Source organism: Charadrius vociferus, unplaced genomic scaffold (assembly GCF_000708025.1).
Source record: "Charadrius vociferus isolate BGI_N301 unplaced genomic scaffold, ASM70802v2 scaffold529, whole genome shotgun sequence".
Taxonomy (NCBI): Eukaryota; Metazoa; Chordata; class Aves; order Charadriiformes; family Charadriidae; genus Charadrius; species Charadrius vociferus.
In genome coordinates this window covers 203278-218594 of record NW_009650172.1, presented here as the reverse complement: position 1 = coordinate 218594, position 15317 = coordinate 203278, and the positions used below count along the sequence as shown (strand labels likewise).

The following is a 15317-nucleotide window of genomic DNA, read 5'->3' as shown; positions in this document are numbered from 1 at the left end:
GGTGGAATGTACAATGAAATAGGAATGTGCAGCAGCTTTCAAGGAAAGTGGTGTTAAGATACGGCTGATGTGCATTCTCTCTGTATTTGAGCGTGCTATTTTTAAAAAATCAATGACAGTTCCTCTAAGTTGGGATCTGCCACAGGTCATCTTTCAACAGAATTAGAGGCAAAGCACTGGTGGAGGTGCTTATCCTCACATAGATGCCGCGATTCTCCTGGAATTTAAGCATCTGCTTTAAGATAAGCTGAGGCTTAAGAGCTTTTCCTTAACCATGCTGCTTTCCTTCAGTAAGGGGACCACTGTGAAACATAATATAAAACCATAATCACCTGATTGACAGCTATTGTAGGAACTGGAAATATTAAAATCTGTTTAGATGTTGATCTTCCAGGAAAAAAAACTACGATTTGTATTACCTTGCTGAAGCAGAAGTCTGGGGTTTGGTATCTGAACTGAAGGCTCATTTGAATTGAAGCGTGGATAAATAAGAATGACTGTTTTTCTCTTTTGTGCACAGAAAGTTGGGTGTGACAGGGTCATTGGTTCCACGAAGCAGGAAGATAAGTGTGGTGTTTGCGGAGGAGATAATTCCCACTGCAAAGTGGTGAAAGGAACATTTTCAAGAGTACCAAAGAAACAAGGTCAGCGCATTCGGTGTTTGTTCTGGGGAATTCAGGGTATTTTTGTTGGTATCTTCTGTTTCATGGAAAGTACCAGAGCAATCACAGATCATTTACAGCATCACTAATTCCAATAAACTCTCCAGATGTTACTTTGAGGTGTGTCTAGAACTTGAAAATAAGACTTTTGTCCAGTGGTCAGTTAAGTCTGCTGCTCTCAGGGCCTGTGCGTGTGTAGAGGAGGGCTTCAGTGCTCCTTGTTGGAGAGCTGTGGACTGATCTGTGCTGCTGAAGTCACTCAGCTGCTCCGTCCGAGTCACTGGAGTGCTGCAATAACATGTCATCATCACTCCCTGTCAGACAGGAGCTTGCGTGATCTCTCTCTGTGGGTGCATATGGCACTCAAAGCCCATTTTAGTCTGAAGCAAAGTCTGCTGATGATATTTAAGGCATTTTTCCTCTGACCCAAAGCCCTCTGTCCTGTTATGTTGTGTCACCTGGCACAGAAATAGGGATGGGAATGATGCTGGACTGGGTTCAGCTCGCTGTAATACACCCTGCTCTTAGAAAACAAGATTTATTTAAAAACCTAAGATAGACTCTTCCTGTTTGTGGCATACTAACTTGTTACTATCTTTTCAAATACTACAATAAAGGGCACATTAAGATGTTTGAAATTCCTGTTGGCGCAAGACATTTACTTATACAGGAAACAGACGCCACCAGTCATAATCTTGGTAAGTATGTAACAAGGCGGAAAAATTTCAGTCAGAATATTTTTTTTCTGCTGTTTATTTTTGTCTCTGGAGCCTGACAATGTGTTTATGCATTTATTTACCCGTTATCCTCCCACACCACGTACCTCCTTTAAGTATGTTAAATTAGGAAACTTGTTTGGCAATTTGATTTCCCTGTGCTGTATTCCCCCGTGTCCTAGCTGGAAGATCCCTGCATTGGCATGTGCACGTGTGAAAGCTGCTGGAAGAGGAGCTGAATTACATTATGGGGTGCAATGCATTATCTCCACGTGTATCTCTCGTAACGTGCTTCCCATCCTCAGTCATTTCCCAGCTACATCCAGATCCGTTTCAGGCTCTGCCCCATTGCTAACAGTATTGACGTGAGGCTGCCCGATCAATCCTGCAGCTTAGAAAGTAATTGAAATCTGCTCCTCACGGTGCCCTGTAATCAATGCGAAGCAGTGTCTAGTAGGCTGTTATTAATTGGAAGTAGATTCCCAGCAAATGGCCTGCTAATTATATCGTGAGTCATCCCAGCTTCCCACCAGCGAACGCTTCCCTTGCTGCTCAGTGCAGCCTGGCCACGAGGATCAGGAGAGCGATCGCTCACCAGGTCAGACAAGGTTCTTTTTTGGTGGGGGGAAGCGATATGTGGGGGACAGGAGCAGCTCTCTCTGTTAAGGGAGCAGGATGCTCAGGTAGCTGCTAGAGAGAGAAGGGAGTTAAAATCTGCTGGTAAATAACACGCAGTCCCTGCTGTTCCTAACGAGGAGAGCAAATTTTCCATCTGGGAAGAAAACCAGGAGTCCTGATACAAAGGTGGCTGAAGTCTCTCCAGGTGAAGGACGGGGCACTGCTGATGTCTGAACCAGAGGAATCGGGCGCTGTGCGCAATGGCAGGCGCCTGCAAAGCAGCGGGAGCTTAAGCAGCACTGTGTCGGTGTCAGGGCTGGATCTGAGCAGAATTAATAGTGTCTAGCGTCTCGCTCTCGCTGGGGGGACCCGCTGGGGGTTAGCCCAGTAGCCTTTCTCTCACGGAGCTGTAACAGCCCCCTGAGCTGCCTTACAGCATGTCAAAGAGCTGAGTAGCCGTGGGACCCCCACCGGCTGTCAAATTGGCTCGAATTTGGCCAGTGGATTCAGAAGTTGTTAGTCGGGAGCAGCAGACGGACGCACGCGGTGCAGTCGCGCTGGCCTCATTTCTCTGGCAAGGCAGGCTATGAAAAAGAGAAAAAAAGGGACGATTGATGTTTCTGGAGCTGAGCAGGAAAGCGTTGGCAGTTCAGTGAAACACCTGAAAAAGTCTTTCTAAACCTGTGAGGGAGCAGAGGGAAAATGCACACTGGCCTTTTCTGCTTCTTCCACTGGGACAAGAGCAGAACAAAACTTGAGATGAGAAGCGAACCTCTCGTATTCACTTTTCTTCTCTTGTTCCTAGCAATTAAAAATCGTGAAACGGGGAAATTCATTCTAAGCGAAGACAACTATGTGCCAGACTCTAAAGTATTTATTGACATGGGTGTGGAGTGGGAATATCGGAATGACGATGATAGAGAAACCGTGCAGACCATGGGGCCGCTGCGTAATGGAATAGTTATTCTGGTAAGTCAAATGAAAACCATCTTCCACGGAACACAATGTCAGGGTTACAGAGCCATAATATGCCATAAAATATTTTCGATTCCTCTTGTGAGTTACAAGAAGACATCTGCTTCAATTATAAGACAATAGAAGATGTATTTTAATTCCTTTCTCCTGCTCTGTACAAGAGTTGTTATAACTCAGGGTTAGGTGTTGAGCAACCAGCTCTCCTGATTACATCCTGTGGATGGCCTAGCAAGCGGCCACGGTGTAAAGACTCTCCAGCTTACTTCTCATATCTGACATGTGAGTGTTAGTTAAAACAAGGTCAAAATAGTTGGTATCTGATAGATCTAATAGCTCCTCCTCCCGTCCATGTTTCGAAAATGTATCCTGCAAAGGCAGATGCAGGATTCTTGTGTTTCCAGGCTCGCTTTGTCAGGGCACAGCCAGTTCTGCAGGTCCCAAACCCGCCCGACTGTATTCTTTTTAAATTGCAAGCCAGAAAATGATAGACTATAATGAGTAGGGGTGGGTTGATTCAGAATCCCTCTGAAAGCAGCTGTAATGTGTTGATCTATACCAGCTGAATGTCAAAGGAGGAATAAATATTATGTTTTCAAAGGACCAACATTTTGCACTTTATTCACAGAGTTCTGTTTTCTTGCATTTGTCTTAGTGCAGTGTGATAGCAAAAACTCTTTCTAAATCATTTATATTTCTGTCAGGATTAAGTAACAAGCTGCACAGAATTCCCAGGATTATCATAAGAATATTTTTGTTTTATCAGAAATATAAGCAATTTTATTCACGGCTTTCAGTTATCTGTGCACTTGAATTTGCCTTGTCTTTTAGTGGAACTATCCATTTTCATTTTAGTACAACATTTCCTTCCTTTATGATGGGATATGGAAAAAATTTAGTATCATGAAGTCAGTCCAATGCTGGCAAGAAATATCAGTCTAAATCAACAACAGTCTTTCTTAATATGCAGTTTAGAAACTCTGTGTCATAAGGATAGAGATACTTTTTCATCAGGGGAAAAAAAAAAGTGTTGAGTGCAGCTAAAAGGTTTAAATCCCTCCGGGGATATTTTTACATCTGAGCCATGATGATTGCTATTTCACATCATCTCACATAGCTTCTGATATCAGTCTTTCTTATCTTTCTTCCCTACATCTGTTTTGCTTACTAGGTGATTCCTCACGGCGGTGCCAAGATATCTTTGACTTACAAGTACATGATCCATGAAGATTCCTTGAATGTTGATAACAATAATGTTTTGGAAGAGGACTCGGTGTCATATGAATGGGCTTTGAAGAAATGGTCCCAATGTTCAAAACCTTGTGGAGGAGGTAAAAACAAAACCCCAGAGCATTCGAAATTGATTAAGAGAAAACGGAAAGAGTCGGTGTCATATGAATGGGCTTTGAAGAAATGGTCCCAATGTTCAAAACCTTGTGGAGGAGGTAAAAACAAAACCCCAGAGCATTCGAAATTGATTAAGAGAAAACGGTAAGAGTGAACAGCACGTGTGGGATTTATTGCCACAAGACAGTAGGGAGACCAGGAGTATGGGAGGGCTTTATTTAAGTTCAGAAATAGATAAATAAATAGCAAATGGAGTTAAAAGTTTGGCTTAAATGGTTTTGGGGGCAGATCTGGGATGGCTCATTTCTGATTTCTGTTTATGAAACTGAAAAATTGTACAAATATTTGGATGAGGGTCTCCAAGCTGCGAGGCTGCCAAACCTCACGGTGCCACGGGGCAACTCATAGTAAATCTGCATCCCGTGATGTGGACCTCGCACTGTGAGCCCCCTGCTTTTGGGGCCGCCTGGAGACCCTGACGCCATTCAGCAGGCTGATGGTCAGGTTGCAGCGCCGGAGTGTGGCTGTGCAGGTTTGCAGAACGTTTTTGAAATGCTACATGTTGTTTTTCCTCATTATAGCCTGTAGTGAAAAATAAAGGAGATGAACAATTCTGGGTGCTAAATCTACATGAGTCAGTGTTTATTCGGTGCAACTTACAATTCCATTTGTAGCATGTTCACCTGTAGTTCCACCTGCAACCTTTGACAGTGTACGTGCAGTTTGTTTGAAATCTGACTCTACCGGAACTGAAAATAAAAGGAGTGTCTTTCTTCAGGCTACCAGTTCACAAAATACGGCTGCCGGAGGAAGACAGACCACAAGATGATTCATCGGAGTTACTGCGAGTTGATCCAAAAGCCGAAGCCCATTCGCAGGGTGTGCAACCTCCAGGAGTGCTCCCAGCCCATGTAAGCATCGCTGCCCACCAGCACTGCTGTTACACCCAGCTCACACTTGTCACCTGAAGAAAGGTGACTTAAGCTTCACCTCCATGCACCAGCAGGACTGGGAGGATGTGATGCCATATTCTGCTTGTAGAAATACTGTTTCTAGGACTGCTGGTTCCTATTGCTTCTGAAATAAGTTGGATTAGAAAAAAAGTGCTGTCGTGCTTCAGACATTTGTGTTCAGGCCATATTGAGGTAATAAAAAATAGACATAAATTCAATTTATACCAGTTGATTTTACACAGTGTGAATGAACCATGTAAGAACAAATTTACAGAGTGCTACATAAGAAAACCAATGTCATACAGCCTCTCAAATACAAATCTTCCTAAAGTTCACAGCATATTTTTGGACATTTAAACACAGGGAAAAATATTTCACCTGTTAGATTTCTCGGCTGCCCTCGTACAGCACGGTATGCCCGTTGTACCTTCATCTTTGCTATCCATAGTAAGATGTTATAAATATTTTAATTCCCATTTTACAGGTACTTTTTTTGACTGGCAGCAGGTTACTTCTGCCACATGCAGGACTCCTATATTCCTCGTGCTGCTACTGCAACAAGAAAGGAGTATGTTGATCCCAGCTTTTATCTCTGGGGACCAAGTCTAGGTTCCAGGAAGCACAGCAAATAAGTAGAACATACCACACAATATTTCCTAACTCCCTTTCAAAAAAAAAAGATTTGAAAGAGAGAAAAGTCAAGAAACTGTGCCCCATAAACTCAGCGTGGGTCAGGGTTTAACATTTATTTATTGGAAGACTGAAGTAATGACCTAACTGTATCTCAGGCTCTCTGGAAAGGACTGTATTCTTCTTTCAGCTGCAAATATAATTGGACCCAGGTACCACAAAGACTCAATAGGATCCTAAATTGTACTTGGATTCCTGAATGTTTCAGTCACCTCTGTTTCCATAGAATGGCATTGGAGCATTTTGCACTTGTACAGAGGAGAGGCAATTATTTAAGAGATTTTATGAAGCTCTGTGACACCCACTACACTAATATGCTACTTCCTCACTGCTGGGAAAAATCATCTATGTCTGAGAAATCGCCCTAGGATTCCTGGCTTTGTTGTCCACAGCACTCGCTTTCTTCCACAGCTGTGTAATTTCAATAGGCTACAAAGAGAAAGTTGGGTGAAATTGCCACTTTACTTTTTGTTTAACTTGAGCGTTTAGTGCGTTGCCTTGTGCCTGTGCTGTTTCTTGACTATTTTTAAAACCAGGATTTTATGAGTGCTTTAGGACAATTGCTTCAAACTCAGGATATTTATTCAGACTTTTCTTCAGACTATATATATTTTTTGGTCAAGTTTATCCCATGAATACTGTTTACATTGAACAATATTTCCTTCTTGCAGATCTCTGCATTCTGTAAATATTTATAGACTGCTGTATATCTTCGCTTCCTTGATTATAACCAAGCTTTCAGTAGTCTACATAAATTTCCTTTGGTCCTGTCTGTCCTTGTTGCTCTTCTCTAAGTTCCTCACAATTTGTAGCTGTAATTCTTGAACCAGTTTGGATGATCAGCAGTTTTCAACTATGCCACATTACAAACCATAGGTTTCATTTTTCAGTGGTCAAACTGATTTACACATTATGAACTCAGACCATCTGATTTTCAGTGGAGTGTTGCCTTCCCCAAACCCAAACATTTGTGGTGCTGGGGGCCCGAATTTGCCCGAGCTCAGTACACACAGCATGGACGGTGTAGCTGGGTTTCCCGGTGCTGCAGCAGATGGTGAAGAGCATGGCCAGGCATGTGGTCCATGCAGTATCCAGACATAGGCCAGGCTGGAGCTGCATTTCTAGCCCAGATGTTTTGGATTCACTCCTGTGGGATCCAGCTGTGGGGACGGCTGGTGCATGCTCAGGTCTCCCTACGTTATGAGACAGGGCACAGCACATGCACCGAGACCTGGGAAGCTCAGCAGCACCCTTGGGTGACTGCTTTTGACATAAACACTACCGTATTTTTATGTGCAGTCTTGGAAGGCCCAGCTTAAAATCAAGGCAAATGAAGCGAAGTCAGAATAATGATTATCCTAGAGATAATGAGAAAGATTTTAAAGATCTAGGCCTTATTACTGATTTTTCAGGGACATGGTTGAATAGCCCTCACCATAACTGCTTATGGTTTTTCATATCTTCTTCATTTCCCATATCAGAACTAGTATTAACATCCCCTTAAACCTGTGTTTAAGAATTACAGTTCAACAGAGAGTTTGAACTCGCCTAATTTAGGAGAGAGAGAATTTTACTCAACTCTTTCTGTTTTCACTACCCCAGATGGGTCACAGGAGAATGGGAGCCTTGCAGCAAAAGTTGTGGGAAGACAGGATATCAAGTGCGATCTGTCCGATGTATCCAGCCCCTACACGATAATACAAATCGGTCTGTTCATACCAAGTACTGCAACAACGACCGTCCAGAAGGCAGGAGGCCCTGCAACCGGGAGCTTTGCCCAGCACAGTGGAGAATAGGACCCTGGTCACAGGTCAGTCTCTTTCTGGAGGTCTCAAGCAACTAATTTCGTGTAATGCAGGGGAGTGCATTCTGTGCTTTCTATTCAAGTGCATTGCCACAATAAACTAATACCTACACAGAGGCTGTACCGCTTCCAGTGCTGCTAATGCCACAGAAAGTGAGTTCGGTGGAGAGATGGTGGTAGTGAAACAGGCAGTAAAGCCATCCTGCAGCGGTGCTGGATGATCCACACCCCGTGAGCCACCCATCTGAGGTGGCAGCATCAGCAAAGCTGAATTCAACCTGCTTGTTATTCTGCTCACAATCATTGGCCTGTTGACTTAAGCTGGGAGAAGGGCAATTAATTCTTTTATCACTGTTTTATTTTCTCTCAAGTAAAGACGACTTTAAAGTCTTCAGACACTGTGATTAAGGGCACCTTAGGAAGTTAGGCACCAACGCTGGTGGAGATTCAGAGGTGTGAGCATCTTTGCTGTAAAGGCCTTCAGCAGATTCAGCTGCTCAGTCTCGTGAGGTTCTGTCCGTAAGCCAAAGGAGACAGTTTTTCACCTAGTTTGCTGTGGCAGTACAGGGCACCTATTCATGAACCCTTTTAGTTTGTCACTTTTGGGCAAAGCAGGATTCAGTCACTCCCATAACAAGTGTCAGGAGTTGGGCATCCTGTGCTTTCCATCCCTGGCTCTTTGGCCAACTCACTGTGTGGCAACAAATGCAGTGCCACTGTGCACAGACTGTTTCTTGCTAACGTGTTTAATAAAGCAATAACAAGCTCCATTTATTCATATTTACAAACCTTTGCAGTCATCAAAAGGCAAGAAATGTGAGTAGAATATTGCAACATTAAATTGTTCTTATAATTTTGATACACGGGATCCTTATGGTTCATCTCGGGATTTCTCCATTAAGTTGTTTAGGAAACGTGGCTGCATTTGGAGGTACAGCATTTCATTTTGGAACTGTGCCATGCAAATAAGCACAAACAATTTTTATCCTCACTTTTATCACAAGCAATGCCATCTCTGATGCACGCTGTGAATAAATGCCTCACATTTGCAATTGTTTTTTTACTACTCAGACCATAAGCTCTTTCTCAGAGTGTCACAATTACTGCTATATCACAAAAAAAGCAGTGGTGCTCCCTCTTATTTAGTTACTGTAGGTACTGCAATGGTTGAATTATGTGCCATGTCAGCTCGAATCAAGGGCAGTGGTTTAAAATTCAAAATATAACTTCTAATCCGTTGTTTCCAACGGGTGACTGGGGGTCTAACTGGTGCATCTCCTTTCAGTGCTCTGTCAGCTGTGGCAACGGCACGCAGGATCGCCCGGTCCTGTGCCGGACCAGGGACAATGCTATTGGCCTTTGTAAGGAAAATAAACCAGAGACTGTAAGGATTTGCAGACTACCTCCGTGTCCAAGTAAGTGCTTGTCTTCTGTAGCATATCTTACTTGCTGGGGAAAAAAAATACAATATTGATTGCATTTATTTGAAATGCCTTCATCAAATTTATACTTGTGTGCTGTCTGCCGGGGTTTTGAGCGGACTTTCCAAATGTAGAGCTGTTGTGTGGCTGATGGGCTTCTTGGGCACGTGGTTGTTCTCTTCTCACGGTGGGGAGCACCACTTGCCCCAGGACAGCGTGAGAGGCTGAGGCAGACCTCAGCACAGCAGTGATGGATCTGGCCAGCAAAGGACAACCCTTCTGGGTGAGAAGCACTGCCTGAGTCCGGCCCTGCGCCCCTGAGACCTGCTGGGCTTGGCAAGAGGATGGTGGGTTGTGGCTAATCAAGGGCATTGTGTATAGAGATGCCTCTTTGCTTTCCTCACCTCCTGTGACAGTCCCAGGCTTCTTTTCCATTCTACCAAGCACAAGTTATCTCCAGGGCTCATCTGCTTCCTTTTTGTTAAGCTATAATAAATTTGTTGCTACTTCATCCAGGATGCTAACACCTCTATCCTTGTTAGCTTTTCAGCTGTTTGCAAATGATACTTGTGAGATCATTTTACATATTCCTGTTATTAAGTAATTCATATTTTTGTTTTATTCCTGATGAATTTCTCAGGGTAGCTTTTGATTCCTAGTTAATTAGAATCAAGCTGTCAATTATGGTCTCCAATACAAAGATTTGAAAGAGGCAGTATAACTAAACTAGGCTGGATATATTTTAGTATATATTTAATGCTGCTGTGAGAAATACTGCTGGAAAATTGGCCTTCGGGCTGTTTTCAGTGTTGGCTGTCAAGTACGAGGTGCAAGTTGTAGCAAACTGGCCAAGCAGCACCCTCTGCCCAAAACTACACAGCCCGCTCGTAATCCTTCCCCGGGCTCCTTCGCCATCGGAGCCCACTCACTCTCTTAGCTTATCCCCTTCTGACAGGGCAACTACTTACTGCTAACATATGTTGTGTTACATCTTTTTTTTTTTTCCTCAAGGAAACGTTTCCGATCCTTCGAAGAAAACCTACATGATACAATGGCTGTCAAGACCTGATCCAGACTACCCCATCCAGAAAATATCTTCAAGTAAAAGACCCATTTATAACTCTGCCTTTGCCCTTAAATGCATGCCACATCGAATGTGGACTTTGCCTTTTGCTCTCTTCTTCTCTCTATGCGGAAAGTTCCCTTGACTTTGCCAAGTTTAAATCTTGGGCTGAATCTTTTTTTCACACCAGGCACTTGGTGCTCGGTGTCTTTCTTCTCTGGAGCTTGCGTAGCACTGGTGGTGGAGGTCTTGAAGTATTGGATGTGTGAAGTTGGATCTCCACAGTATGTTGCAGCCCTCTGAAAGGGAGCTGGGATCGGTTTGCTTGTTGCTTGGTGATGGTGAAAAAAGGCTCTTACTGGTTCATGACGTTCAGTTTGATAGCAAAACTGAGAACTTATTGTGAATGTGATCACATCACAATAATGACACCTTGTAGTGCTAAAGTTCTCCTTTATCTAAAACCCCTAAATCTCATAACTCTCTAGTTTCAGTTCGCTGACAGGGTAGACTGGTGAGTGAAAGAATTTTTTCATTCCATTTTCCTTTGCGGTGCCGTTGCTTTACTCACCCTTGCTGCTCATTTTTCATTCCTGACCCTCACATTTATGTTTGTAACCCGTGGAGGACTCACTGGGAAGCAGACACTCAGTTTCTGTCAGTACTCTCTGCACTACCCTGACGCCGTCTGCTCTCGCCAAACTTCTGATGGTGGTTTGAAATATTTTTCCTTGTGAAAAGCTGCATTTGTTTTTCCCGTTGCACAATTTTTGCCGGTTTTGCGTACTTTCACTTTAGAAACAAAACCGAAGCAGGACAGGCATGGTCCACGTTGAAGGTTGCGTGGTGGCGTTTTTCTTAACCTGGTGGAGGCAATATGAGGTTTTCATTGACTACGATGTCTCCAGCTGCTCAGCGCGGAGCTGTTTATACTCATTACATCTTTGGTCTTTTTTCACCATGTGCATGTCTGACTTGACTGGTATGGTTGTATGTGTGCGTGTGTGTGTATGCTCTATAGATGTGTCAACTGGCAAACATAACAGTGTGAATTACTACAGAATTACCTCAATTTTTATTGCTTTTTTTGCTTAGAAGAAGAATTTTAGAAAAATGCCTTAATGTTGAGATGTAAATGGCATTAATTTACCAGATCCAGCTTTAAATATAAACAGTACACTGGTACCTTGAGTTAATCTTACGGAGTGTTTTTACTTGAATGGTAACTATTAGAAGGCAGTAAATTTAATCCGAGGTTAATTTGCACAGTGCATATCCATATCTTCATCAAGACAGGATAGTGACCTAACCTACTGAAATTTAACTGGCATTCTTGCTTCACTTTCTGTGTTTGTGTTGAAGATTTGGAGTTCACAAGTCATAAACCTGTTTGTGACAGTCAGTACCAATAGTAGAAGCGTATCAACTTTAAAACTGCAGTCGTGGAGCAAATTACTACCTTATTGCATTGATCATATTCTTTGGAAAAGTGGCATTTTTGAATCTTTGGGTCTTCAACAGTGTAGCACTTCAAACTTGTCATTATCATGTGATCACATATTTAAATTTTGCTGTTAATATGATGATTTCCTGAAACATGTTAACAATTTACATGACAAGGTGAAAAAGCAAAGACACGTATCTGGCACTGAATACTGTTATGTAAAATAATTGGTGTTTAACTGTATAAATATATTCATGACTGTTACCTTTAAATAGACAATGTTTAGTGATGTTTCAAGAGATGGGTGGCTATAGAGAATGGTGCAATAAGGTATCTGGGCATTGTGCACTATGTCTATATGCACTTTGGTTTATCAGGGATATTTTATTAGTGTTTTGTATGTATTTAACATAATATTAAAGATGTGCCAATTCAGTTTGCTTTTCAATATTTTTTTATGAGACTAATGTGTACCAAAGTGACTGTGAAACTGATTTATTTTTTTCTTACTGATGTTTTGAAGATATACTTCCAGTCTGTCATGCATACTGCAAGTAAAAATAAATAAAAGTTCAGCAAATCTGGATATTTTGGTTTGGATAGAGGATAAAAACTTCATTCTGACATTCATAAGTTAGAGAGTTTATTTATTTATGTAATTTATCAGATGTCACTAAACATATTACATAACATTACATATTACATATTTTCTTGCATTTTTAAGCTTGACATTACGTATTTTTTATAGGAAAAAAGGCATTTTTCTAAAGGCGCTTTTAATGATTCTTACAAAGCCAGGAACACATCTGCCTCGTTTAAACTACATTTAAATGTTATATCTTTTGGCTCTTATTTTGCAAGCCATTTGGAGAAGCTTGCATTAAGGTCGTGCAACACAAGGCAAAATGTTCAAAGGGGACTCTACCTGGTATGTAAAAAAAAAATATATAAAGCTCTATAGGCACATGCGGTCCTTTGTATAAGTTGTGCATGCAGATAGGAACAATTCCAGCTCTTTAAGACTGGTTTGAAAATGTCTGCAAAACCGAGGTACTATTCTTAGGTTCCTGAGGAAGGAGTTGTTCTTTTTTTCCCAGCAAGCATCTCAGTTTAGCATTTGAAAAATATGAAAATTAATTGACGTGTTTGAAAATAGGAACCAGAATTTTGCTTTTCTGCAACAAATGTAACAATCGGGGCATAAATACGATGCAAGGAAGGTGTTTCCACCTTCCTCAGCCAGCACCAGTGTTTTAAAGCAGCAGAGACAGTTGCTAGTTTATTTTAGACTGATATGTTTGCCAATTAAACACCTATAATGCCCTGTTTTGTTAACTGAGGATGAGTGAAGAGGCGACACCTACACTTTCTGAGTTCACTTGATATCTCTGAATCTGCTCTGGTTCTCTTCTTTGTTGTGAGGTTGCTGACAGGGTAAGTCAGTGTTGGGAGCAGGATGGTGCAATACCAGCTCCAGTAACACGCTGGCTGGAGCACGCTGTCTGCCCTCGGGTATGCGCTAAATAAAGGCGAGTAATTAGAGTTACTCATCCTTTACTGTAAGAGTAGGGGGAGATGTAAGAAGAGCAGGGAGAGAGGCAGAAGTGATTTCATCTCTGTCTCAGCATTCTGGTCACAGAGAAAATATTTTGTTACTGATTATGCCAAGTGTTGGTCAGGCTGCCTTTCTCCTCAGCCCTCTCCTCTCCTACAAGCCCTCTCACTCCTCTTTCTTTCAGCGTGGGCTGTGTGTTGGGATTTTTCCTTCACTGCAGTTCCCAGTAGTTCCTGGCTCCATCACTTCAGCCGAGAGGCACAGGAGCTGTAGGGCAGGTGTATAGGACGGAGGACAGGTAGATCTCTCTCCAAGGAGCTTGGTAGCCCTTCACCATCCACCTGCTGCCAATTCATACAGTCCTCTGCCTCCTCTGAGTAGAAATCACAAGGGCTTGAGTAATCTCTGAGTCTGTTAACATTTCTCAGACAGTAATACAGTTTGACCAGCTCCCCTTTAACCCCTTCGCCTACGTTTTGCCACTTGTATTTCAGCAAGACCGGGATCTGCTGTAACACCTATATTATAGTGCAGGTTGTCATAACAGCTATTGACAGCTTAAAACCTATCAATTATCATTCTGTCTCTTTTATTACAGTTTTCCAGTCAGTGACATAAAAATCAGGACTCGTTACTGGGTTTCCCAGTCATTAATGGACTGCCTTGGCTCCATCGCACTGGAGTTTGTTGTTCTGACAATATCAGCTCCCGTTGAGGAGGAGGAGAAAAGCCTTATGCTAAATGCACCGCTTTTCTCTTGCACAAGGGACATGCTCAGGCAATGCTGCTGTTTTCAGAACAGAGGTACCTGGCAAAGAAAAATCACTCCAATGGGAGATGAATGAATTCTGAGAGTTACAGGGTACACATAGAAATAAGGCTTGACTTTCTTGAGACAGTCCAGATATATATAAATTACCCCTGACTGTGGTTAGTCACTGTTAGATTGTAGAAGAGCATTAAAAGGACTGAAGAGGGGTGGGAATATGTCTCAGTATAAACCTTGATGACTTTCTGAGGTTTAACGTAGCACTAGCAACAACGCAGCACTATTGGTGTGTTTTGAACTCTCAGCCAAGGCAGGAACGCACGTCGTCGTGGCTCCACGGTCTTCAGGGTACCGCTTGCAGGATATGAAGCCAAAAAGTAGTGTTATGGTCTACAGCATGGACAAGGCTGGTACAAAGTGTTCAGATCAGCTTTTGCATCCGTTGAAGTGAGCTGAGTTTTAGGTTTAATATTAAGCCTGCTTCTGCTTATAGAAGGCTCATTTGCCAGTTTCCCATCCCACTTTGAAAACCAAACCCTCTGCCCACTGCCAAAGCTTCAGCTGTGTTTCTTTTTCTGATTGATGTGAAGATGCTTTTTATTTATCTGTTCCCTTTTTGTCTTTCAGAAGATCATTGTCAAGGAGACAAGTCAATGTTTTGTCGCATGGAGGTTCTCTCTCGTTACTGCTCGATTCCTGGTTACAATAAGCTGTGTTGCAAGTCCTGTAATATGTACAGCAACATAACAGAGGACGACAATGTAACTGATTCTAATGTAAATAAGAATAATGTCATTGTGGAGGAGCTCCTGACGACCCGCAGCCCTCCCATGGGAGTGTCCACCACACAGTCTGCCACCAGCCCTCCTCTTGTTGTTTCCAAAACACGTGCACCTCCTTCCAATGCAACTGAGGAGCACCCAGAAATCAACACGGTGGATGTTCCCTATAAAATCGATGGGCTGGATAATGAGGTATCACAGCACAACATCATTACTCGGAGGAGGATACCTTATGAAAGGACAAGGAATCAAAGAATTCAGGAGCTGATTGCTGAGAAAAGAAAAAAAGAGACTCTTAGGAAAATAAACTAAAATGGAAATATGGCACAAACAATGTTTTTCTCTTATAGAGATGTTACCAACATCGTAGTATTGCCCATGTTGTAGAGACTAGAAATGGGGGAAAATCAAAGTGGTGCTATGGCAGAGATGCCAAATTCTAAAGCCTACTATAAATGGAAAAGCCAGATTGTTTCACAAGTGCTAATCTGAACACTTTGATGGCTAGGTTTACAGGGTAC

At 42.4% G+C, this 15317-nt stretch overlaps 1 protein-coding gene across 1 annotated transcript in view; it reads left to right on the top strand.

Moving 5' to 3' along the window:
• Positions 1-15108, top strand: part of ADAMTS2 (ADAM metallopeptidase with thrombospondin type 1 motif, 2) — a 189665-nt gene extending 174557 nt beyond the window's left edge. The window contains 9 exon segments of the mRNA XM_009892620.1: positions 521-644; positions 1280-1360; positions 2802-2965; positions 4140-4299; positions 5094-5226; positions 7561-7768; positions 9048-9177; positions 10195-10284; positions 14642-15108. Coding sequence (XP_009890922.1) covers positions 521-644; positions 1280-1360; positions 2802-2965; positions 4140-4299; positions 5094-5226; positions 7561-7768; positions 9048-9177; positions 10195-10284; positions 14642-15108 — 1557 coding nt within the window.
• The last annotated feature ends 209 nt before the right edge of the window (positions 15109-15317 follow it).